Consider the following 26,133-nt stretch of genomic DNA (forward strand, 5'->3'; position numbering starts at 1 on the left):
GTATATGCAGACTAGCTGAGGATGCTGGGGAATGTCCTGTATCCACCATACATCTTGCCATAGAAGTACAGCGGTTACCAATGCACACTATGATATCTGGCCTCAAGTGCATTCTTAGGGATGCAAGCCCAGGCCCTCAGGCTTACATGGCAAGTCCATTACCCATTGAATCATCTCCCAAGCTCAAGTGGGTTATTCGTGGGGGCTGGGATGCCATCTCTACTGTCAAGGCGGAAGATAGGTTTTGGAAATGTTTCTCCAGTTAGCAGGTCTTAAGGGAGCCTCAGTCCACCTGCCTTAGAAGGAAGGCTTTGATGTGGAAGTCTTTGGCTATCTTCTGCTGGTTTTGTCTGTTTTTTTGGGGGAAACAAGCCATCTGGATTTCTGTCTGCTGACCCTGCCAGACTTCTGAGAGTTCTCTACAGTGAGTCAACAGTGACGAACAGGAACACACTGGAAAGGGTAGGTCCAAATGGCACAGTCTGGACTCATTCCTCGACCTATTTTCAGCTTCATTTCTCATGGTTCCTCTGCACTCTTCATGAACTTCGTGAGTACAGAGCCTGGCTAGGGACAGGGAAGACCCTGTTGTTTCTGGCACCATCTTTCCTTGTTCCTTTTTGGGCCACAATTTCTCCTTTGGCCTTTCCTCCCAGCATTCCACATTGTCCACAGCTCCACCCACTCATTTTCAATGCCATCATGGCTTTATTTCTTTTTATTTACTGCTTCCATTCTTCTACTGCTTGGTGTCTAGGTAAAAGAGGTGTGTGTGTATGTGTGTATGTGTGTGTGTGTGTGTGTGTGTGTGTGTGTGAAGTCTGTCACTTAGCTTAGCTTTGAACTCTCTGATGCCTAAAGGCTGTGCCTTTATAATGTCATTTACCAATCATACAACGATAGTAGGACCTAAGCATTTCTGTTGAATAATTTCTACTCTTCTTTTTAAGTGTGTCATCATAAAGCCTTACCCAAGTGCTGATGGTGGCTGAGAAGGATCAGCTTTGGCGTCCAACAGAAAGCGTTTCTGGTTGATATTCTTCTTTTCAGCCACAGTAACCACAGGATAGCCCATCTGGCTAGTCCAAGTGTCCATTACTTCTTTCACAGGTTGGTTACTTGCCTGTTGTTGGGGGTGAGGGGGGTGACGACAATGGCGCTCCGTTAATTTATAAATAATGAGAAATTAAAGCTTAGTGATGTTAAAGTGTAAATCACTTTTAAGTTGGGCAAAGAAATAGTTTGAAGATACTGCTTTCCTTACCTCTTGAAGTGATTCCCAAAAGTCTGAAGTTTTTGCATTCTTGAACTGGAATTTCTGCAAGTACATCTGTAAAAGATGAATGTTTTCAAGCCCAGTCTTGGCTTTCCCTGTACCTCCACAGCCACAGCCTGACCTTCCTCAACTGTTCATGCCGTTTCCCCGGCATAAGATGAGACAGACACAAAACACATATAAGAAACAACCATGGCTTTCTTGCAGTAAAACATCATTTACAGACACCGATATATCAATGCTGTGTGATTTTCATATTACTAATCTACTTTCCATTTTTCTAGCCATTATTATTACTATTATTCTTATATTTATTTGTTTGTTTATTTATTTTTTTATTTGGTTTTTCAAGACAGGGTTTCTCTGTGTAGCCTTGCCTGTCCTGGACTTGCTTTGTAGACCAGGCTGGCCTCAAACGCACAGTAATCCACCTGCCTCTGCCTCCCAAGTCCTGGTATTAAAGGCGTGCGTCACCACACCTGGCTTTCCCATCTGTTTTAAAAGTGGACACTTCCCTTAGTGCTTGAACTTTAAAAATGGTAGCAGTTTGAATTTGATATGCTAAGAAATGAATATGTATGTAGTCTTTGAAATAATCATAAAAATAAATGGTTATGAGAGTGGGCAATTCTTTGCTCTTCGAATACTTCTAAAAGAAATCTTTTAAGCAGAAAGCTGCCCCTTTAAGACCTCTGCAGGGGAATTTCAGGGGGATATGCCCCTAGACAGCATTGCCAGGCTTTTCCTAATCCCTTAACTGGCCGTGGCTGGGGGAAGGTCCTCCTGAGTTTGCCAGTGTTCCTCTCTTTCCCCTCCCTCCATGGCTCTGTAGACATGTGCTGTTTAATATCTGGGAATAATACCTAGAAATCAAACTTTGACAAGTGTTTCCCAGTGCTTAACATCGTATGTAACATTTAGTCTCTGAGTTGCTAATGTGTCAGGAGGTGCTATAGCTCGGTCACATTATTTTCTAGATTCTCTTTTGTTTCAGGACCTTGGTGAAAAAGCAAACTTGGAATCCCAAACCACCTCCAGCTGGGCTGAGGTGGGCTCAGAAAACTGCCCCAGTGTTAATTCTTTTGTATAATTCACTTCACAACACTACCGCCAGAGGGCAGGCGAAGGAAGGCAGAAGTGAGTCCGTTTTGGGTCTTCATTCCAGACTTCGTAGAATAACAATTGTAACTGCGGCTGGGAGTTAATGCTGTCTTCTATGGAGTAGTTTGTTCCTAAAGTCATCTTGGAGGAGTTCATTTCTTCAGTGGGTGTTTTGGGTTTAGTTGTTGTTGTTTGATTTTTTGTTTTTATTTTTTCTTGGTTATTTTTGAGACAGAATTTCCCTGTGTAGTATAGGCTGGCCTTGACCTTGTGTCTTTCCTCCTGTTAAATGGTTTTATTGGGTTTTCTTGTTTGTTTTGTTTTTGTACACTTACAAGATCTTGAGCAGAGAAATAGGCAAGCTGTCTTAAAACTGGATATCACCTTAAATATTGTTTAATACAATGGTCCTGTTTTTTAAGTGAAAGAAATGGGCCTGGCCAAATGTTTGTATCCTTGAAGGAAGAGAAATATGTCTGATACTCATTGGCATGAGTCTGAATGCTGGATCAATATGTGAGTATTTGGTTTTGTTTGTTTGTTTGGTTGGTTGGTTTGGTTTTTTGGTTGTTTTTGTTTTTCTTCATTGCAGTTTATTATTTCTCATGAACTAGAAACCAAGTTGAAATTTACATAAATAGTGTTTAAAAGTACCACTTTTATTTTTCTCTATCAGTGCTTCCTAATATTCTATACTAAGGACTTTTTCCCCTTATCACAGTCACATCGCCTTTCGAATCTAAACCACATGGCAACTAAATAATAGCTCCCTTGTTAGTTGGTACTGGTGAGCACAAAAGGAAAATAAACAGTGTGTGCTGTTAGTGTTCTAGGAAGGAAAAGGCCTTCCCAGCTCAGCCATTCCTCTTTTTCCCAATTAGTACTAATGCTAGAACAAGAAAAGGTGAATACATTTCTCATAGTGACATATTTTTACTATTGCCTCCCCATCTATTGTACTTTTACAGTGCATAATTGTGGCCCAAAAGTCTTCCAGTTAATGACAGTATCATTTTGCTCTGTGGTGCTGTACTTGATGAGATGGGCACAAAAAAGGAGACAACTGGCCTACCCAAATTCTGCACTGGCCACTTTTCCTAACGGAGAACAAGTCTGGGTAGAAACATAAAATTTGTAATGGAAATTCCTTGAATTCCAGTTTCTCAGACCACGGGACTTTGGGGCAACAGCCAAGGTGTGATAGCAGTGGTTCAAGGGTGATTTGGGTGAGAGGTTGAATGCCCCAGATGATCTGAGAGTTACATAGGTACCTGAAAATATCAGTTCAGGTTTGAAAAATGAAAGATAAAAAGTGCTTTGGTCTTTCTATTTCCTATAAATTTACTTCATAGCACTATAATTGTATGAAACAAATTGCTTATTATCCATTGATCCAGGTTAAATTTGTAGGAGCATTTGTAGTCATGATTAGAGACTGCTATAACTTGAGAAAAATTAGTCTTGGGTGAGACTTTTTAAACTAATGACAACACATTACGTTAAAGAGGAGTGAACATTGGTTGAATGACTAGCTCAGTTGTTTATTTTTAAGGACTTTTTGATAGTTCTCTACAAAAGTGAATATGAAGGAGCATTTAATTTAAAGTCAGCTCTTAAGATACTGAGAATGTGTTGTCTTAAATGGTGATTTAAAATAAAAACTATATAAATGGAATTGTAAGAACTTTTGAAAGAAAGTTTTCTTTTCTCTTTCTTTTTAAAAATATGTTTTGCTTATTTTGAGATAGGTCTCGCTAACTCAAAACAATTATAGTGTAGCCCTATCTGGCCTGGAACTCACTATGTAGATTAGTCAGGCTGGCCTAGAACTCACAGATAAACCTGTCTCTGCCTCCCAAATACTGGGATTAAAAGTGTGTGCCCCACCATACCCAGCTTTTCCCCCTATATGTTCAACACTGTACATTATAGGAATTCACTCAACAAATGTCTTCTAGATCACCTAATATATGAAAATTTCTATAGGCGCTAGCACATGTAATGTCATGGGAGACAGGACCTCCATGAAGATGCTCACAGTAGAAATGTGGTGGGCAATGAGTTTGAAGCTCGTGGAAAGTCATGCATGCTCACGGCTCCTGTACCACATATCATCCATCATAGGACATTTTATTGATGGGCAAAATAACTTTGTATGCACTCTTAATGTTTCCTAAATTCTACTCTTCTCTTGTTTTAATAGGCTCATCGGCATTTTATTATGACCCAAAGGGTCCACTTTCTTTTAGGATATCAAAGAGATGAACAAATGCCACCTACACAGATAGGGCAACAGTGATAGCTATAGAGGTGGTGGTGGCATTGTCCTACAGTGGTATGGTCCTGGGAAACAGCATGACAAAGAACTGGTAATCTGTGTGAAATGTTTCTCTCTTGTGCTGTATGGGCTGGAAGCCAGTAGAAAGGATTGTATTAAGTCCCTGGGCTACCACAACTGGAGGCTGGTGAAGGACGAGAAGCAGCTGGGATGTGATTCCATTTCTAGATTGAAACAAATGGGCCCAACCAGAATATGGGGCCATTATAAAGACACATTTTAGTGACTTCAATAAAGATCAGGAGTCACTAACCCTGAGGTAATTGGTATAGATTATTCCAGAAAAAAATGAACTGGAATGACTATTGGAGAGATATGTTAAGACAGGATATGTCTATGTTAAAACACTAGAAAATGTTCCTCTTCATTTGTTCCCATAGGGATCAAGATCTCCTTATCCAGTGACTTCATAGGAATATGATTATTTAATTAATGACTTTCCAAACCAATAACAAGGAAAAAGCCTTGTACCTTCTGTATGAGAAGACTGGCAGAGACAGATTTAAACACCCATGCCACGCTGCTATGAAGCGAGCAACATACTCCAGAATTCATACGTGATGGCCTTGGAGCCTCTAGAAGGCCTTCTGGTTAGTATGAGGTAATGAGGATGTGACCTCATGGTGAGACCCATGCTCTTCCAAAAGATACAGGAATATTTGTTCCCTGTGCCACATGAGGACAGAGGGATGCCCACAGGACCAAAAGACCCTCACCAGCAACTGAAATGCACCACCCTGATCCTGAACCTCACCATATCCAGTGTTGTAGGAAAATAAAATTCTGTTGTTTAAGCCACCTGGTCTATGCTATCTTTTCATGGCAGCCCCAGGTACATACCACACATGTAAAGAGTATCCAGCATCACTAAGTAGTCCACTTGAATTTCCCCCACGACATTTCTGGTAAATAATCATGACAGATGCAGTGTGGAGCCTTAACTGATGTGAGGTCACCCTTTATCATTTATCATGCCTTTATCTCTTGTCCTTATTCAGGGAAATTAAAGCACGTATCCTTAATCGCAATTGTCAGCCGCATATCAGTATGCTTTACTTTTGCTACCATCAACTAAAAAATCGTACCTGACACCCTTTTTGAAATTTCTCTGGTGTTATCCAGTCTTCAAGCATTCTCAGAATAGAAGCTCCCTAGGATTGGGGGAAAAAGGAGATGAATTGAATTAATGAAACTTTGCAAAAGGCAGGGATCAGTTAGCACCACCGCAACACTGCATGATCATATTTGAGTGTTTCTTGAAGATCATTCTGATGAATTACATAGTTATAGCTCTATGACTTCGGGTAAAATACACACACACACACACACACACGCGCGCGCCACCCTTCTGTGTATATGCTTCTAAAATAAATATCTAGGTGGTAAAAAGAAATTCCTCAAGTTGCCATTATGTCAGAGACTCAAGGCCTTAATGGTGGTTATTGCACTTCCCCAAGTGAGCCAGCAGGTGGCACTTTGTTAATGAAACAACAACAACAACAACAACAAAAATGTCTCCACTGCACATTATTAGAAAATAACTTCAAGGTTAAATTCCGGCAAACTATTAAGTATACCTCCACATAGTAAACAATAAGTATAGTTAACCGAAGGAAATGGAAAATAGCTTACCAAATAGTTTGGTGTGGATAGATATATAATGGTGGCACAAAACCTTTCTCACCAAAAGTAGTTTGTTTCATTTGGTTTTATAGATCTCAAGGACTTGAGGAATGCCCTGTTTCCCAGACTAATAGTAAGACATGCTTCTTGTAGGATTTTCAAATCAGTTTTCAACTAATGTATACAAAAAATACTGCCTTTCCACTTAACTTAGTAGTTTTTCTATAATTTCTAAAGTATTTTTAAATTGTATTTGCATGCAGTGAGAGTAAGACTCAGAAACATTTCTTTCTGACATTATTTTAAGCCTCTGGAGCACCCAGGACTTAGAGAATTGAGTCTGAGGTTTCCTTTGTGAGTTCCTAAGACTCAGTCACTTAAACGAAGCCTGAAAAGATGTCCTGGGAATGATTTAAGAGAAAAGGCTGAAAATTATGACATCTACTTAAAAAAAAACATCTTTTTTTCTCTTAAGCTGTTTCTGATAAATATCATTTTAATAACAGTAAATAAAGACAACCACATCAGGGTTTATCCAAGATAAATAACAGTAGCTTTTGAGTAACTTAATATAATGGATGAGCCAAAGGAACCATGATAGGAAGTTAACCAAGTAAAGATTTAAATTTTGTCACTGTAAGTATTGGATACGTGTGAAGAAGATACTGTAGGAGGTAAAGTGAGAGAGAATGTCATGGAACCTTGGGCCTCCCTCCTCTCTCTCTCTCTCTCTCTCTCTCTCTCTCTCTCTCTCTCTCTCTCTCTCTCTGTCTCTCTCTCTCTCGCGCGCGCACACACACACACACACACACACACACACACACGAACACACACACACACAAATGGTAAAAGTTTCCCCTCCAACTAAGTTGCATTTGTGGCACAAAGAGGAAAAGTAAGGCACAGTGTTTTTCAGAAACATCAAGATAAGGGCTGGTAGGATGGTTTAGTGGGTAAAGGCGCTTGCTGCCAAGCCTCACAACCTGAGCTCAATCCCCATGTCCCATGATGAAAGGAGGAAGGCTGATCTGCATCTCCATATGCATATCTGGACCCTCCCCACCCCAAACAGAATACATTTTTAAAATTAAGGAAAAAAATTAAATTGGGTGTTTAAGTTCTAAGCGCTGAATTATCAGAATGAAAGTTGCTGTAAGCCCAAGTGAAACAAACAAACAAACAAAGCAAAGCAAAGAAAAATTAGTTCCAAAATCCTGTGGCAGTGATCAGCATTGAGTCCTTCACCTGCAAAACATCAACTCTTTACTATTCAGCCTCAGACTGTGCTCTCCCTGTGTTCCAGGCTTCACAGCAGAATCGAACAACTTTTTTTTTTTTAATGTTTTTTTTCAGACATGTACTACAAGTGAGCAAACAGAACGATGTTCAGAAACAATGCTCTGTATCTCCTACCTTGCTGTACGATATTCCATCGAACACGGAAGTTATTTCTGCGGGAGTTGACACCGTGACAACCACCGGATGTGAGGACATCAAGGAGTCTTCCTCTTGCACCGGAAACACATCATCCAGAAGCAGCTGACTGAGCTGAAACAGCAGAAAGCAAAGAAAGGGAGCACTCCCCTCGCTCGGCTTTCTGTTTTATAACGTTATATGTAATCAAAATTGTGGGGAAAAGAAATAGAAATGACTCAAGTTATCTCAAACGGTCTCTAGGTCTTCAAATGAGTCCCGTAAGACCAACTGCTCCACACTGATCTCAGACTCCCATCTGTAACCCTTGACTTCTCTACGACGTCACCTCCCAGGGTTGTCATGAACATTCACCGCGGTAGAGAGTCAATTGGCCAAAGCTGTTGTTTCCTGGTCCTTATCATTGGAATATGGACAATTCCACACTAATCCAAGGAAACACCAACCAACTCAGTCTTTAGTCCAGTGATCGATTATGATGCAGCCTCAGGTTTTCTCGGCCAAGTGGAGTAGCTATGACCTCACGGTATGAACGGCCTTCCTTGGCTGACAGCACAGTCTCTCCATTTCCTTGATACATAACTTAAACAAGGTCCCTCCCTCACTGGCAGCGAGAGCACCTCCTCTTTGGACTTGTTCATGGGGTTCAAACCCAACTCATGCACAGCACTTGACATAGTACCGGGCACACAGGGAACCCAAGAAATTAGCTGTCGTTATTATTTTGAGTCCTATGGAGTAAGATTCTGAAGATTAGCCCTGATATACTAGCACTAATTATTCAAAAATCAAACGTTTTATTTTTCTACTAACTTAAATATTTCTGAAAGAGGAGCTGGTTACACTAGCTTATATTCTCCAGTGTCATGGTTGCCATTCATAACAGACGAGGTACTGTGGTTAAGTGATGGCTGCAATCAAGATGGTTTGACATTAAAAAAAAATGTTTAATTAATTAAAAAAAAGAAGAAGAAGGTTTGACTTGGACTTCTGTTTGTTGACTTGCTTGTTTGCTTGCTTGCTTGCTTGCTTGATTTGGTTTGTGATTCAAGAAGCTTAGGTGAGAAGAGCAAGGCATATCCTTGGTGTCAGAGAACCCGAGTGTAGTCTGATTTTCACAGCATTGGGAGGTGTTATCATCTTCCACGTTTTCACTGAGGAAGTAAGTTACAGTGGTATTTGTGGGACTTCCTTTCTAACTTATTTCTCTGACTCCTTCCCATACAGGATCTTAAGGTGAGAACTCTGAGAGGACTAAAATCGTGTTTTTAACAAATGTCTTGATCTTCTGCTCATAGCTAAATGCAAAATGAATGCATGGGAAGGAGAAAAGGGCAACTTATGGCTGTCTTATGTGATTACATTCCACTGAGATGTCACGAAGTGGATAATGAGTTCTCCTAGATTTGCTAATTTTTCTTTTCCTTGGTCCTGAAGATTGAACCTAAGGCCTTGCACATGCTAGCAAAGTACTCTTATCACTGAGACATATCCACAGCCCTTGGCTTTCCAAATCTGAGCATCACTAAGTATCTCAAACTCTTGACCCTGGTGCCTCAGTCGCCCAAGTGCAGGGATCACTGGCATTTGCAACCAAACTGGGCTCAATTGGTGCTTTTGAAACACCAAATTGGAATATTAACCAACACTCGGTGTTAAATTTCATAAAGGAATTTGGTGTAGAAAGGACACTAAGGTACTTTTGTAGGAAAAAAATAAGTTTCCATTTGTATAATTTATTTTCAATAAATTATGAAGTCACCAATTTTTACTGTAGATGATGATTGACAGCTGGAGATTTTTTATGTACTCATTTTTACCTCCATTCCCAGCCTTTGGCACAGCTGGGAGAGGGACGCTAGCAGTAGTTAGTAGCAATGTCCCACAGGCCACAAAACAAAGCACTGCCTCAAATGTTAATTGTTCCAGGGTGAGAAACCCCTGATGTAGATGAAATGTTGAAATAGGCAACTTAGCAGTGTAGCTTCCTCACCTTTCAAAGACGGTTGCAGAAAGTACAGGCAATTAATTTAAAAGAGAGAGTCTCCAAGATCCAGGCATGATGGTACACATTCCTTTAACCTCAGCACTCAGGAGGCAGAAGCAAGTGGATCTCAGTGAGTTCTGCATAACTCAGTGGTCTACCTAACTTGTTCCAAGACAATCAAGGCAACATAGAGACAATGGAGGGGGAAAAGGGGGGGAGGAGGAGCAGGGGTGAGAAAATGTCCATACCAGAAATGCCAAAAGAACATTCTCTATTTGACAAATAGAGATGCTGATTTGCAACCATTGCTTCTTAAAAATTTTAACCTACATCAGCAGCTGTGACTGCATGCACACCAAGCATCCCAGCAAACCAAAATCCCAGATGGATGGGGGAGGGCTTCCGAGGCTCCACCCCTTGCTGAGGAGCTATTGGGGAGAAAGAGTCAGTTTTCTTCAGGACTTTGGCTATGGAAAGACTACCCAGGCTCCAGTAACTGGTCCTAGACCTGTGTGGCTTTTGCTTGTTTGTTTGTTCTTTTAAGAGCATAAAATTGTGAAGGGAAAGTGGGGGTAGGGAAGGGAGGTAGAGGAAGAGATGGAGGGAAGAGAACAGGGAGTGGGTGGGAAAAAAGAACCTTTTAAAGATGAAATAAAAGAAATAGTTATAGACTTTTAAGGCCCACTGAAGTTAAACTTCTGTTGTATGGTGTTTTCCTTAATTTTTAAATTTGCCTTTTAGTAGACTTTCTACAATACTTACACACTGAAGTTTAGGGATCATTTAAAAATACTTTTAGAAGTCAGAGAAAGATAAACATAACTCCAAGTTTATCAGTCTTGGGTTTTTTTTTTCTTTTTCAAATTCACATGGGAGGCTGAGCCCTTTGAATACATCTTATTGTTCATATTTATAACAGTCGGAGGAGGTAGTTCTTACTACGTCTATCTCTTTTAAAAGGATTGTAGGCAAGGTAAGCAAAAATTATTCTAAGTCAAAAACAGTTGTTCCAGTAGAGGGCAGTATTCTACATACTTCGCAGCAATCTACAGCTGTCTAGAGAGAGGTCACATCTATGTGTGTGCACACATGCATATGTACAGCCAGAGAGGGATGCTTACATGATCTATATATAAACAAAAATGTTTACCCTTCCAAAAGAAAATTCTGTAGCATTCTTGGAAATTTCTCTCCAGCTCCCTTGGGGGCACACTGTGTGAGTATTCACTATGCATACAGTTTGTGGACTTGGAAGCTTACTTGACACAAAACAATGCTCTTTGGATGTTAAAGGGAGACCTGACTCAGAGAAGGCCATGCACCTTGCTCACAGCCACATTTCCTGTTGTGCATCTAAGAGATGGTGTGTTTCAGAACTGAGCTTGCCTCTGACTACTAAGCATGAGTCTCTTCACCACCTTCCAGCAACCTGCTCAGGTCAAAAAGCTTATAAAATAAAACTTTGTAGGGGCTAACACTATGCTTTCCTGAATGTAAGGTGGGCTTTTTCTACACTGCCTTCCCTGATCCTGAGAGGTGTGTGTGTGTCTAGGACTCCCAGGTGCCTCAATGAGTGGGTAAAACCTCTGGGCGAAGACCAGCTCAGGCCAGGCCACTGGCTCCACTCTACCCTCTCACTGGATGTCCAAATCTGCCATGGTACTTCATCTCTACCTTAAGCCATTGTCAAAGGCTTCAGTCTGGTTTCCACAAAGAAACCCAACTTGCAGAGTATGTGTTTATGACTCACCATTTGCCATTCGTTTTCTGCATGGTTTACTCCCAAGAACTGGAAGAAAGAGGCAAATCCTTCATTTAGCCACAAGTCATCCCACCAGTCCATGGTCACAATATTTCCAAACCACTGAAATGATAGGCAAGGAGGAAGTAGTTAGATGTTTATTCTTGTGGTAGAGAGTTGTGTAGAAAATTTCACAGCATATTTGTAACTGACAAAGAAGTGGCCAACATTGTACCTGATGTTTATTTCCCACTTTACCTTGATTTTGAGACTGTTAAATCCTCCAATTTATTCCCATATTTTAAGGAATATATAATGTTATGGGAAAATCTCTTATGTGTTCATTAAAGGAAAAACAGCCTAAGACAGTGGTTCTCAGCCTTCCTAATGCTGTGACCCTTTAACACATTGTGTTAAGCACATCATGTTGTGGTGATCCCCAACCATAAAATTATTTTTGTTGCTACTTTGAAACAATAATTTTGCTACCACTATGAATCATAATGTAAATATTTGTGTTTTCTAATGGTCTAAGGCGATCTTGAGACAGGGCCATTTGATACTCAAAAGGGTCGTGACCCACAGGTTGAGAACCACTGGAAAGTTTCTGCACAATTAAGTATTAGTTAACATTAAACCTGGTTTTTACACAGGATTTTCTGAGTTGGCCTTTTTCCACTTCTTTTTTTGCTTCACTACTGTGAAACAGGCCAGTTTTAAAAAGCAAGTTGATTTGCTTCAGGCCCCTCTCTCTACCTGATGTACAAGCTCATGGGAGACCACACTGGCCACCCTCTGTTTGTTGGATGAGGCTGATAGCAGGGGATCATAAAGCAGGTTTGTTTCTCGATAAGTGATAAGTCCCCAGTTTTCCATGGCACCGGTGCCAAAATCTGGAATAGCGATTTGATCTATGGAAAAAGACAGTCCAGTGAGAAACGCATTCTTTCCACTTGCTCCTAGTGTACCAAATTAAGTTCTTTGGATGACTTTTTTTAAGGCTAAAAATAATTGTTCAGAGTGAGAAACAGGAATCATTTGTGCAAACATCTTGTCCTAATGCACCCAACATTCCCACGGAGCAGTTCCTGTAGGCTCCAGACTTCAGTGTGTCATCTTTCTCTTCCTCCCTCCCTCCCTCCCTCCCTCCCTCCTTTTTTTTCTTAAGGATTACATGACTCCTTTTTTTTTTTATTCGATGCCTATATAATTTTAGGTCTTTTCTTCTCTGTACAGCACTTCATTTTTACCAGTTTTCTCCATCCCTCGTATATGATCTTGGTTATAAACAGCATCTGCATGGGAGATGCATTGCTCGGGGAAAAGAGAAGGAAGTCTTTAGATGAAGAGGACAAAGAAGGACAGAGCTGGTAAGTTCATAGACACAGCGTGCATGTCAGGGACACGGGCGAGGGGACCTGCCATCTCTGATGCTGCCTGACGCTCCACACATCTGAGCCTCTTCTCTCTTCTCTTATCCCTTCCCTTTACCATCTTCTTTTATATAATAAATAAGTTAGCGAGACGTGGAATTGACTGGCTTCTCTCTGCTTTTTTTTTTTTCCCAGATCTCAAAGGTTGGATGCCTCAGGGAGTTCTGTCTTTATTTTCTTTGGATTTTAGACATAACACCCAACAAGGGAAGGCAGTGTTGAGCGCTTCTATAGGAAATCTGCAAATACAAAAACATTGAGGTCGGCATGGTGGTGCACGCCTCTGATCCCAGTACTCAGGAGGCAGAGGCAAGTGGATCTCTGTGAGTTCGAGTCCAGCCTGGTCTACAAAGTGAGTCCAGGACAGTCAAGGCTACACATAGAAACCCTGTCTCAAAAAACCAAAATAAATAAATATTTGAAAATTAAAAAAAAAAAAAAAAAGAAAGAAAGAAAGAAAGAAAAAGAAAAACATTGAGTAGTGGGAAATACAGCTTCCCTACCTAGTGGACTATAACCCGAATGTAATTTTTATTACTACTATAATTTAGTTGAGGCACAAAATTTAAATAAGATAAATTTTCTTCTAACATACAAGAAAGGTGCCTTTCTGGTTAAAACAAAAATTCTTAAATATTTGTATAAAAGAAAAACAGTATATATCTTCAGGGGGGAAAAAAAACGAAAAAAATCAAGTTAACAGCATATCATTCTAGGATTTGGTCATTATGGCATAAAAATATCCCTAAAGACTGGGGTGGGGGGAGTATTTTCCTCTTAGCCAATGCTTTTCACAAGGTTGGAAAGTATAATTTGCACAAATCCTTCAGCAAATGAAAGCAAATCTCTTCTCTAGTGAATACAGACATTATAATTAATTAACCCCAATTCAATTACCTTTTCGTATAAATGAGGCCATCATTTCCAAAGACTCTGTCCTACAGCTAACTCTGAAAGTGTTGCAGATGTACAGAAAAGCATTCGGTGAAGGAAGAGAAGAGGAGGAGAAAGAGGGGTTGGTGTGAGCTCTGCATCTCAGGTCGTCCGATCACTAACCAGTCAGACAAAGACAATGAGATCTGTGGGTTCCAGTTCTTGAAACTTTGACTCTGATAAAAAGGTACTTGTCTTTCTGTCTCCTCTAACAAAGGGCCACTGAAGGAAAAAAAAATGAGGTGTGTACACACGAAAAGCCCCAGTGCTTTTTGCCTTCCATGGGATTTATTAAGAGGTAGGTACTAGATAAGGAGTGTATTCTTGATTGCTTCTCTCCCTCCCTTCCCTCCCCCCACCCCCCCACTCCTCTCTCTATCCCAAGACAAGACTTCTCTATGTAACCCTGGCAGTCCTGGAACCTGATCTGTAGACAAGGCTGGCCTGGAGCTCAGCTCTGCCTGCCTCCACCACCCAGCCAGTTGGATGGTTCTCCTAATACTTTCCTTACAAGCATCTTCAAAGACCTTACAATCACAGCTTTATTCAAACCAACCACTCAAGCTTGCTAACAAAGTGTTTCTGCTGCTGCTGGAGCCAGCCTGCCCATACATTTGCACTGTGGCTCTCCTTCTTACGTTTTGTGCTTCTGTGCATATTAAAGAAAAGTCTGGAAGGAGCTTCAGTGTTTTATTCTCAGGGCTGGAGAATCTTGCACAACAAGGGGCAGATTGGAAGCCCATGGGCCTCTTACGACATCACTGATTCTTACTGTTTTCCAGCTTCCTCAGGAGGGCCATGTGTGTAAACTGTTGGATGAGTACTGATTTTTAAGTCAAATGACGGCATAGGTGGCCCCACTGTAAGCAACTTCTGCAGTACTGTGTACACACTTTCATCTTGCTTTGCAAATCAAGGGTGATACCTTCACCGTACCAGAGTAGATAATACCTATTATTTTAAAGGATTCCAAAATAGAACTTTGAGCTTGTGGTAAAAATCAGATATGTAGTACAGGCACACACCAAAAAGACTCAGGGACAACCAGCAAGTAATGGTAATGTAATTACACACACTAGGTTAACTTAGGTAAACAAACACCAAGGCAACTTGAAATGAGGAAATAAAGGCATTTTCTCACCCAGTTTAGGAAGAGAATAGTTCATAGCGAAGTAATCTTCAAAATAATCAAATGCAGCTTTCGTTATGTTTGCAGCATACTCCGCCGTTTCCTTTTGCTCTGGCTGGACGTAAACACTGAGCTAGTAACACAACACAGATATTCAGGAAGGTGAGTCTTCATTCAGTGACACACGTACGCACAGATGGTGAGACACGGCATTGGAGGCACTAGATTTTGACTCTTTATTTTTCTTTCCACCTCTACCTCCCTTCCAACTCCCTGACCCTAGGCAGGAGAGAAAGAAGGTTAGAAGGGACAGGGGATGTAGACCTCTTTAGCCCTAGTTCTGGCCAGTTTCTTTGGGAAAATACCAATCTCAGTTGTCAGGATGTCCAGCAGTCCAGCAACAGCAAAACCAACAAATGCAGGAGGACGAACAAGCAGCCCTTCTTCCTCCTACATCTGTCTCCTCAAAGCTCCTTCCTCCCTCCCTCTCTCCCCGGCTCTGGTATTTATACGCTCCCAGAGTCCTGAGAATTCCACTAACTCCAGCTGGCATAGACTATGCTCTGCTCGAGGCAATTGTCGGCCGTGGACAAACTAAAACAGTCCAATTTCCCACACTTGGGATTAAAACAATAACGTGGTTACATAACATAACTGAGTTTTTAAAGAAACCAAAACTCCCACTATATGATATGACTGAAAGAAGGAGGCCTCCAGAGTCGAGGCACCGAGTCTGCGTCTCTAGCACACTTCATAGTAGATTTGCCCCCAGCTGCTTTGTGTGTAACCTTGGACAAATCACATCAGGGCTCCAGGACTTGGATAAAAGGCCATTCAAATGTATTTGTGTGACGTCAGTGATTAGCAACAGCATAAGGCATGGTGACTGGCACGGCATCACAGACATTGAAAGACATTATCACTTTTTTGTCTTTAAATTTTGTATTGTCTGGAGCAGGAGAGATGGCATAGCAGTTAAGAGCATCAACTGCTCTTCCAGAGGACCTGGGTTCAACTCGCAGCACCTGCACGCCAGCTCCCAACTGTCTCTAAGTCCAGTTCCAGGAGATCTGACACCTTCACACAGACATACATGCAGGTAAAACATCAATGCACATAAAATAAAAATAAATAAATCACTTTTAAAAAACAAAAACAAAAAAAAACCCCACACTTTTTTGGTATCTGAAATCTACGTGTCTATTTATCTTTCTTTGTACCCGTTGACTTGTTTTGTGTCTGTAGTTCCTTGTGAGGAAACAAATTCATTTCATTTTAAGGTGCTTTTGACTACATTTCCCCTTTGTGATACTTTTTCTAAAGGGCCCCAGCCATGTCTCTATTTTACTCCCACAGGCTAAAATATGATGATCCAAACTTTTCCCAAGAGGGAGTGAGTAGGCTACATCAATTCTCTGAGTTGCTGAGGAGTTATTTTATGTCCCTGTGACCTAATTTACAAGCCAAAACTGAGTGCAGATATTTTTCCCAACTCTATTCATACACTACTTTATTAAAAAAATATTAAGAATCCTTCTAAGCAGATGAATAAATACTGTCCCTAGATGCTAAAATTTGTGCTCAGAAACCTTCTGGTTGTTTAGTAATTTTCCATGTGTGAAAGAGGGGAAAGAGCTTCAGACTATAGTCCGCTAAATTCGTGAGACAGCCAAATGAAATATGGACACTAACCCTAAGACCTGATCTAAAACCCTCCAGCAAAGGCACGAGATTCAGACACCTTAGTAAATTCAAGATCCTTGACCTTTCTAGAGCAGATGATTCAATATTAGAAAAACACCAGGGGCGGGGGGGGGGGATAGCAACTCACTTCCTGTACCTGCTGTATTGCTATTGGTGATGTTCATTTAGGCAACCCCAACCCCCAGCCCTGAGAGCTCCTACAATATGCAAGACAGATACTGAAAGAATGGCCTTTACGTGACCAGCGCTGATTGACTGCTCCCCATCCTAGCTACGTGATGTCATAAATAGAAGTACACTCCCACCTCAGTCAGTGACCTCTCAACATTCCTACTTGCCAGGAGAGACGAGAGGATCCATTTATACTAACTTCTCCTATCCGCTTGGTGAGCAATGACATCCCTTCTCCAAGCAATAATGGAACCTAGGGATCCAGCTGGCAGCCACCAAAACAGAGCTGTGGGAAGCCGCCATGAAAAATCAAAGCCAATGTGGTTGCATTGGCATTGCCCTATTGTCAATGGAAAGGCTCAGAACCTTTCACCTGCCGACACGTTAGTGTGATATGACTGGCTCAGGTTTTTTGCCACACTCATTCTCCATCAGACACTCCAGGGAGAGCCGTTCCTCTTGACAGTGCTCTGCTGCCTACATGCCCCATGCTTCCTGCTGTCTGTCTGGAGAGGGAAGGCAAGTTGGAAAAAAGGAAAAGTCAGAAGATAGTGAACCCTCCACTTTAGGTGAACTGTCCTTCCTGCCACTGCTTTGCTATTACCCACAGAAGTGGTCTCTTTTTACTAAGCCCAGGGCTTAAGCATCAACTCTACTACCACTGAGCTGTATCCTCCAGCTTGCACAGACTTCTTCCTGGCAGCATCCGTCCCTTTTTTATTTCTCCACATTCCTGTCGGTGACAGCAACAGAAGAGATTGCTATCAGCGTTCATTCAGTTGGAATCAAAGCAGTTCCTTTCTCAGTTGTTTCTAAGGAAACATCTCCCACCCCGGTCCCCACACATTTGGAACTAGCAGAGTTACAGTAACAACAACTGCTATAGTATAGGAGGAAGGCAACATATCAGAAAGCAAACTTGGAAACATGCAAACAAAACTGATTTGTTAATGTTGCTTTCTACCAAATATCTTATGCTAGCTAGCCAGTGAGCTCTTAGGGATTCACCTGTCTTTGCCTCTCAAACTCAGGGATTATGAATGTGTGACACCTTGCCCAGACTTTTATATGGATCCTAGGAAACCAAATGCAGGGCCTCATGTGTATGCAACACACATTTTGCTGACGGAGCCATCTTCTGGGTACCCCACCCCTGCATAACTTTAAAAAAATAATAATATGAGCTCATGTCCAAAATAACTGCTTGGGAGATTTTGAAAATCACCCTTTGCATGACACAGTGATAATGGCTATAGATAAGAGCTACTGCCTTAATGAGAAGTCAAAACTGTTCTGATAAGAAGGGTATTTACAGAGCCTTGAAATCTTCCTAAATATTTATTGCTGACTGTGGTGATTAGGAGGAGTATGCAGAGTCCCTGATGGTCCTGAGCTCTGTTCCCTTCCCTGAGCTGTGGCCTGCATGCAGTGTCTGCTTTTAAGGAAAGAATACAGAAATGTAAAAGGGGGAGTTACAGAGAAAAAGCAGCTTTTACCATGGTAGCTAATGCTGGAACTTAGATTGCCTGGAATGTCATGTTCCCTCTGACATGATGGAAGAAAATGGACTCTTCATCTCTCTGGTACCCTCCAAAACAAAAGCCATGGTCTATCTTAAAAAAAAAAAAAAAATCACACAAACCCAACTGAGACAGCCCACAAGATACCTGACCAGTGCATTTCAAAGGTGTGGAAGTTATTTTCTGTGCCCAAACTGTGCTCCCATGGACATGGAGATGTTCCTACCCATCCCCCACCCCCAATGCCTCTGAGAATCATAACCAGCGTCAACTCATGAGGTGATAAAGCAGAAGAAAGGCAGGGACTCTCTGTGTACACAGGGAAGGAAGGGGGCATTAGAGTAGGAAGAAGAGTGGCCATTGTGGATGGCTTAGGCTGTTTAAAACAAAACAAAATGCTTAAGCCTACCAAGAAGATTGTTTCCAAGTTGGCACCTCACTGTAAATCTAAGATGGTTAGACATTGGTGACCTGAGATCTGGGAGGAAGCGTGAAGAGAAAAGGCCAAGTGATCCATGCCCATTCTCAGTCTCATTATGAAGACAATAAAATGTTCAGGCTGTACTCAATAAACACACACACACACACACACACACACACACACACACACACACACACACACACACGTCATAAAACAGGAGACAGAAAGTACCCCAGACTTAAGGAAACAGGCTGGACTAAGCCCTATGCGGATGGAATGTCTACTGGATATTAAAACAAAGCAAGCACAATGGCAGAAAAGCTTCTAAAATTCCAATAAAGGGCTGTTGCTTAGTCAGTAGTGTTGTATAAATATTAATTTCCTAGTCTTAATGAATGCATGATAGTTATATTTGGTATTGACAGCATAGCAAACAAAGTCTTTGTAAATTATTTCAAAATATGATGTTAAAATATACCCATTATTAAAACAGCATTTTCTGGTGAGGTAATTCCTATGATGGGAAAGGCAAAAATTAAAATCCATGACATAAGCCAGGCATGGTAGTGCATGCCTGTAATCCCAGAATTCAGGGAGGCAAAGGCAGGCAAATCTCTGAGTTTGAGGCCAGCCTGATCTACATACAAAACAAGTCCAGGGCATCCAAGGTTACACAGAGAAACCTTGTCTCAAAACAAAACAAAACAAAAACACGAAATCAACAAAACAAAATAAAATCCATGACATAAAACTTAAAACCTGGGCTGGAGAGATGGCTTTGCAGTTAAGAGTAACTAACTGCTCCACCAAAGGAGCAGTTCAGAAGATCTGCTTCTGAGTTCCACATGATTCACAGACAAAACACCCATCCACATAAAATAAAACAATAGTTCAAAGAACTTAAAACATCCCTAAATGTCATCTATTTCTTAAAGCAAACAAACAAAACCAGTATAATGCATAGTCTTGGACAAAGTGTGCTCATGAGAGAAACACTGTCTTAATAGTTACAAAACTACTATAAATCATTCTTCTAACTTCTCCTGCTTTTCCAGAATTGAATAAAAACATAACACTACTACTCTTCCAAAAAAAAAAATTGTATACAGAATCAAGTTTTCTGAGCTAAACATCTCTCTCTCTCTCTTTTTAGCATATAAGAAAGACACTTCACTTACAGCAGATGGCTCCATTCCTGTCCCCTGGGTTGACCTGTCTTCTAGTTACAGTAAATAATAGACCTTGATCTGTTGGTAATGGTGGGAAGGGCTTCCCATCATGGGATCAAATATCTACACTCCTCCAAGTTTGATGAAAGCATCTCCAGTTCTTGCATTATGTAGTACAAACCGATAGAATGAGAGGAAGGGATTAATGTACCAGAATTACAGCGTCGGAAACTGTTGATAATAAGAGTGGCTGTCAGCTCCACTCAGTTTCTATGAAGAATATTGTGTGCACAGTTATGATCTAGCTCCATCTTTAAAGTGACAGGCTTTTGGGTCCAGATGATGAAGGAAATGGTGCACCCTGCTGTACCTTTACAGCTCCCAGCATGCAGCTGTGAGGGATAAAATACAAAATGAGAAACCTGTAAGACACAGCAGGGCTGTAACTGATGCACCTCCGTGGACCTTGTGATAAGAAGCAGTGGATGGAGTTGGAGTGGCCCGCTTGCCAAGTAGGTATAGGGCCCCACCCCTAACCAAGAAGTTCTCTGCAGATGAATCCCCACTGGCAAAAGAAAAATCAGTTTCTCCAGTGGATTGTAACTGGGTGTATCAATCACACTCCAGCGCAGGCCCCATGCCCAGGGGTGGTTGGCCAATATAACAGGAATTCCATGGTGTTTGTTTGTTTGTTTGTTTTGTTAGGTTTTTTTTGCTTTGGGTGTTTTGTTTTGTGGACTTTTTGTTTCCTTTTTGGGGGTTGGTTTGTTAGTTTGCTCCCTCCTCCCTTGTTGGTCTTTGGCTATTTTGTTTTGACTTTCATTTCTCTGTTTTGATTTTGAAAGAGAGGATAGATAAGATAGATAGATAGATAGACAGACAGACAGACAGAATAAAGTTGGGAGGTGAGAAGATGATGGAGATACTGGGAGGAGGGAACATAATCAAAATATATTGTATGAAAAAGAATTTAAAACATAATTATTAGATTTGAATTTGAGAAGAAGTAAGGAGGATTACAGGAGGGGTGAAAGGGAGAAGGCAAGATAAGAGTCAGAGAGGAAAGGGGAAAATGATGTAGTAATATTTCAACTAAAAGTTTAAAATATTTTTAAATTGAAGAATGCTCAATAGCCATGCTGTAAAGAATAAAAATTTGTGATAGAAAATAGTAGTATATGAGGGACAATAGGAGATTTTAGATGGAGAATTGTCCTTCTCTATTTATTTATTTGCTTGTTTGTTTTTCCAGACAGGGTTTCTCTGTGTAACCCTGGCTGTCCTGGACTCGTTTTGTAGATCAGGCTGGCCTCGAACTCACAGAAATCCACTTGCCTCTGCCTCCTGAGTGCTGGGATTAAAGGCATACACCACCACCGCTTGGCCTCTTTATTTTTAAAAATATATTTTAGGTAAAAAAATTCTAGAAAAATTCCAAACGATAAATATCTGTGACTATGGTCCAGGAAAACCCGTGTGTGGGAGAATCTGTCTGTCAATGGAGGTGAAATGGTCGTGTAGCCCCTTATTCACCTCTGTCTGAGAACCACTTGAGACAATAGCAAAAAAGTCAGAGAAATGCAGGACATTAACGAGTAAGGCAAGGGGTATCCTTCTTGAGGCTGGACTGACTGCCTAATGTTTATGTCTTACCTTACTAGGGAATTTTGCAACTCACTGATTATAACTCATTTTCTAAAATGAGCTATAAGACTTGGGTGTCACATTTCTGTAGGTCCAAGAAGGCTGATTGGTCTTTTGTTTGTTTTGGTTTTGGTTTTCCGCTTCTCTCTGGAGTGAGTATCACACTGGGAGCATCTTCTGGGGGGAGGGGGGCGGGCAACATTAGCCTTCAATTCCTTGTGACCATATGGAGAGAGGAGGGGCGAAAGGAAGTCTTCGCGAAGCATCAGAACACACATTAGGTGCTTTGGGTCCTCTGGTAAAGTTCTGTTCAACTTTTAGGGGAAACTGCCCCACAGGGTAGCAGAAGAGGGCAAGGCCCCGCCCTGCCCCCCGCCCCCCGCTCCCCCCGGCCCCCGCTCTCCCCACCCCCCCCCCCCGCGCCCCCTCAGCTTCAGCTCCAGAGTCACCATGCAGGTTTCTAACTAGAGCGACTGGCCAACCAGGGAATTTCAGAAGGCTGTTGAGTTGTGCTGGTCTCTTATGAAGTAGGGGACTGAAAAAGAATGGTCACGCCAGGGTCTCCTCGCTTCTCTTCCAAAGGATGGAAGAAAACGCTACTGATGTAAGACAGCATTTTTGCTGTCAGCTTTCATAGGAGAGCCATTTGGGAAGTATTTGCTACTGGTGGGACCTTCTACGAAACTGTATTTTCCACTCCATTGTTCCATTCATTAACAGGAACTCCATCCCTAGAGTCTAGCCAGTAGTTAACGCAAGCCATGATCAATACCTCATGCAGCACGCAGAGCTTCCAGGTGGACAGAGTCACGGGGGAACCTCCAGGTCACAGCTGCTATTAGAAAGTAACTAAGAGCATAATCTCCTCTGCTGCTCGCTTGGCTGCATTCTGACTCCTTAAACTTTATGAGAACAGAGGAATCGGCTCAGCCTTTCTGCTTTGTCTTTATGTTCTACTCAGAATGGGGGGGGGGAGGATATGCAGAATGTAATCATATTGTAAAAGCTTAATGTGAAAAACACCTGTACATCACAAAGATAGTTTATTGTGAGTTCTAAAGAAAGCACTCAATAAATATTCCACATTTGCTATGACAGTGGAAGAAAAACATGAACTTGACTAATGCACTCAACTTTATATTAAGCCATAGGTATTTGCACCAAGTAGGCAAAGTACAGTCTAGAAAAAGCAACTTCCTCTATTGATGCCATTTCCACCAACACTCGGTATTATCCTTAGGAACTGCTGGTGACCTTGATCACACTGAAGGTCACATCAAAGTAGCATGTGTTGAACAACAAAGAGTTGAGCTGGATCAGTCCTTCTAAAGTGAAAGACCATTGTCTGTTCCCCACTCACGGCAACTTCGGTATTGGAAAGCCCGTTTCAGCATGTCTCAATGTCGACCCCATCAATGCCTAAATGCAGACAGCCTTTTCTAGGAGCAAGTTTTATGGGAAGTAGAAGCATCTGGCTCTTCCCTTGCAATGGTTGATGATAAGGTGATGCTACTTTCAGAACATTGCATTTCCCAGGAAACTTAGCCAAGCACGTGAGTCCCCACCACTTCCCAGATGGCTCCTCAGCAAAGCATTTGAACTCCTTTGCTTCAAGTTTCTCATCTGTAAAATGAGGTAGTGACTTCTTCCTTATAAATACATACTTAGAAAAGTGCCATATGGACACACACACACATATTATATATACATACATGTTATATATGTTATAGAAAATGGAATTGCTGTCTAAGCAAAACAAGAATTCAGAGAATAGCAAAATGGGGGCTTCCAAAACAAACCAAATTTTTTTTAAAATCTTAAAAACATTTATTTTTTATTATTTTATATGTATGGGTGTTTTGCCTACATGTATGTCTGTGCATGTACATGCCTGGTGCCTGAGGTAAACAGAAGAGCACATCATATTTTCTAAAACTAGACTTACAAATGGCTGTAAGACACCATGTGGGAGCTGGTAATCTAATCCCAGGTCCTCTGGAAAAGCAGCCAGTGCTCTTAACCTCTGAGCCATCTCTCCAGCTCCCAAACAACAACAACAACAACAACAAAAAGTAAGTAAAAATCTTTCTGGTTTTTCAAAAGGAAGTCATTGGGACAGCAAGTTAAATCATCAGGTAAGGGGGATTGGTGCCACCCTGAAGACCTGAGCTCAATCCCCAGATCTTACTTAATAGAATAAGCTCCCACAAGGTGTCCTTGACCACCATACCATGTCTGTAGCACACACCCACACCCACTAAATAAATAAATGTAAAAAAAATTTAAAGGAAGTTATTGAAACTGTCATTTAAAAAACATATATTGTCATACTTTCAAACTACCTCTGATAGGTTGTTGACATTTGTTTTTAAGTGTTCTGTGCCAGTTTGTTGATTTAAAACTTATATAGTTTGAATTAAAGATTTTTCTTTTTGAGTCGAGGTCTCAGGTCTTCCCTGCCTAATTTTAATTACATATAGAATAAACTGCTCAGATCCTGGTTGCTTGCAGAACATTCCCCTCCCCACCTATCTCTCCTGAGGATCCTTTCCTAACACATGCCTAGCTTTGTAATGAAGTTGGGTAGGGCCACATAGTGTGACATACTTGTGCTGGTCTATATAGGAGCTAGCTTTGGATTGCCAGTGACATTTCCCTTTAAATTAACTCAAGGCTATGTATATTTCTACCTTCACCTTTGCTGATTGATCATCTGTGTCCTTGCAGTTTGCACTTTTCTATACTGGTCAGTATATCACGGAGCTTCCAGAACCTGCTGGCTAACGAGGTTTCTTGTCTGTTGTATGAAAAACTAATTTTTTAAAAGCCAGAGAGTTAATCAAAAAAATACAGTGGTGGCGAGTGTTTGAAATCTAATAAGACTCACTGGTTTGCCGCTCTTGGATGTCCTCTTTATAGAGGTGAACTGATGTACAGCAAAGCACACCAGGTATGTGCTCATGGGGACAGACTTCATAAAAACTGTTTTATTCCACTTGTCATCCACTATCTCGACTTTCTGTGGAAAACAAAAGATAAGATCAACCATGAATAAGACGAATGAATGGATGCCCCAAGCCCTAGTCCCTAAGATGAACGAATGGATGCCCCAAGCCCCAGTCCCTACCTAGAAGTTCATTTTCAAAATTCAGGGGTCAAATGATAAGTGGTGATGTTGAAAAGGCTATAAAGTCACCTTATTTTTTTTCAACATTCTGGAAGTGACTTAATTACACATTGTATCAAGTTTGCCAAGGAAAAGTACATTTAACCAGCAATATCAACTGGGCAGGAGTTTATCTTTCTGAAGAAGAAACACACACACACACAACACACACACACACACACACACACACACACACACACACACACACACACACACACACAATGCTGACCGTATTTCAAGGGAAACTCAATCCCTTAATGAAGAATAGGCTGAATCTTGCAGGAAGAAGCATTTAGCAAGTAGCAGCTCGTTTCACTATGTGTGTGGGGGGGAGCTAGTGAGGGTGGGGGGTGGGGGACAGTGACAGCCATGTGACTAACTAGTGTTGGCTTTTCTTTTCCAACTCCAGCTGCCTAGCTTGAAAACCTAAGGTATGGGCGCTAAAGTGAGTGCCCTAGTCACCACTGTCAGAGAGAACTTCATTGTTTCACACAGCCACTAAATCGTTTCTTCATTCACACCAATTCTGTCATCCTCCTGTCTGTCAATCAACTACCAGCCCTGAGCACCTGCCAAGTTTTTGCTCCCGTACCTTAAGCATTTGTACATCTGTGTACAACCACTCTCTAGATGGGAGCATTCTTGCCATTGGTGTTCATGCTCCAGAGAGAAAAATTACATCATAATAAAAGTCTAGTGGTATCAGTTTAGGCCTGTCTTCTAACAACCTCAGGAATCATCCTCTGAGACAGTTTCTGAAGCTAGCAGAATTAAGGATACATAGTCTTTTTTGGTTGTTTTGGGGTTTTTGTTTTATTTATGAGCAGGGTTTCTCTGTGTAATCTTGGCTGTTCTGGACTTTGTAGACCAAGCTGGCCTCGAACTCCCAGCAATTTGCTTGCCTCTGCTACCCTGGGTGTTGGGATTAAAGGAGTGTGATATCAGACCCAACTAGGAATATATAGTCTTTTGAGATGAATAGGTCATGAGGAAAGGGAGGTCAATTTGTCTTTTTTTTTTTTTTTTTTTTTTCTGCATCACCCCTCAGCTGCTCAAAGGCATTCTGATGCTACCCGTACCCTGATCATATATTTTCAATTGACGTGTCAAACTTGAATTTTATAGTTTACCCTTTCTTCTCCAATCCAAACTTAATTTCTCAGGTACTCAAAGAAAATAATTTGATAACTGGATTCATTTTGGAGCTCAGGACATTTCACATTTTTAATCTTTATATATTTGTTCTCTTCTTTCAGTTTCCAAGGATCAGTTTACTATTAGAAGGATGGGTTTCACTGATATTTCAGATAGTGAGTCAGAAAAGTGGGAGATATAATCTTAGG

At 41.2% G+C, this 26,133-nt stretch overlaps 1 protein-coding gene across 1 annotated transcript in view; it reads right to left on the bottom strand.

Annotated features, from left to right (window-relative positions):
* Enpep (glutamyl aminopeptidase) overlaps positions 1-26,133 on the bottom strand; it is a 73,824-nt gene that overhangs the window by 36,250 nt on the left and 11,441 nt on the right. The window contains exons 3-10 of the mRNA XM_051165574.1: positions 24,512-24,643; positions 15,008-15,128; positions 12,257-12,411; positions 11,510-11,623; positions 7,752-7,886; positions 5,801-5,866; positions 1,265-1,330; positions 972-1,123 (exon numbers count right to left, since the gene is read on the bottom strand). Coding sequence (XP_051021531.1) covers positions 972-1,123; positions 1,265-1,330; positions 5,801-5,866; positions 7,752-7,886; positions 11,510-11,623; positions 12,257-12,411; positions 15,008-15,128; positions 24,512-24,643 — 941 coding nt within the window. The remainder of the gene's footprint in view (positions 1-971; positions 1,124-1,264; positions 1,331-5,800; positions 5,867-7,751; positions 7,887-11,509; positions 11,624-12,256; positions 12,412-15,007; positions 15,129-24,511; positions 24,644-26,133) is intronic.

This window comes from Acomys russatus, chromosome 23 (genome assembly GCF_903995435.1).
Source record: "Acomys russatus chromosome 23, mAcoRus1.1, whole genome shotgun sequence".
NCBI lineage: Eukaryota > Metazoa > Chordata > Mammalia > Rodentia > Muridae > Acomys > Acomys russatus.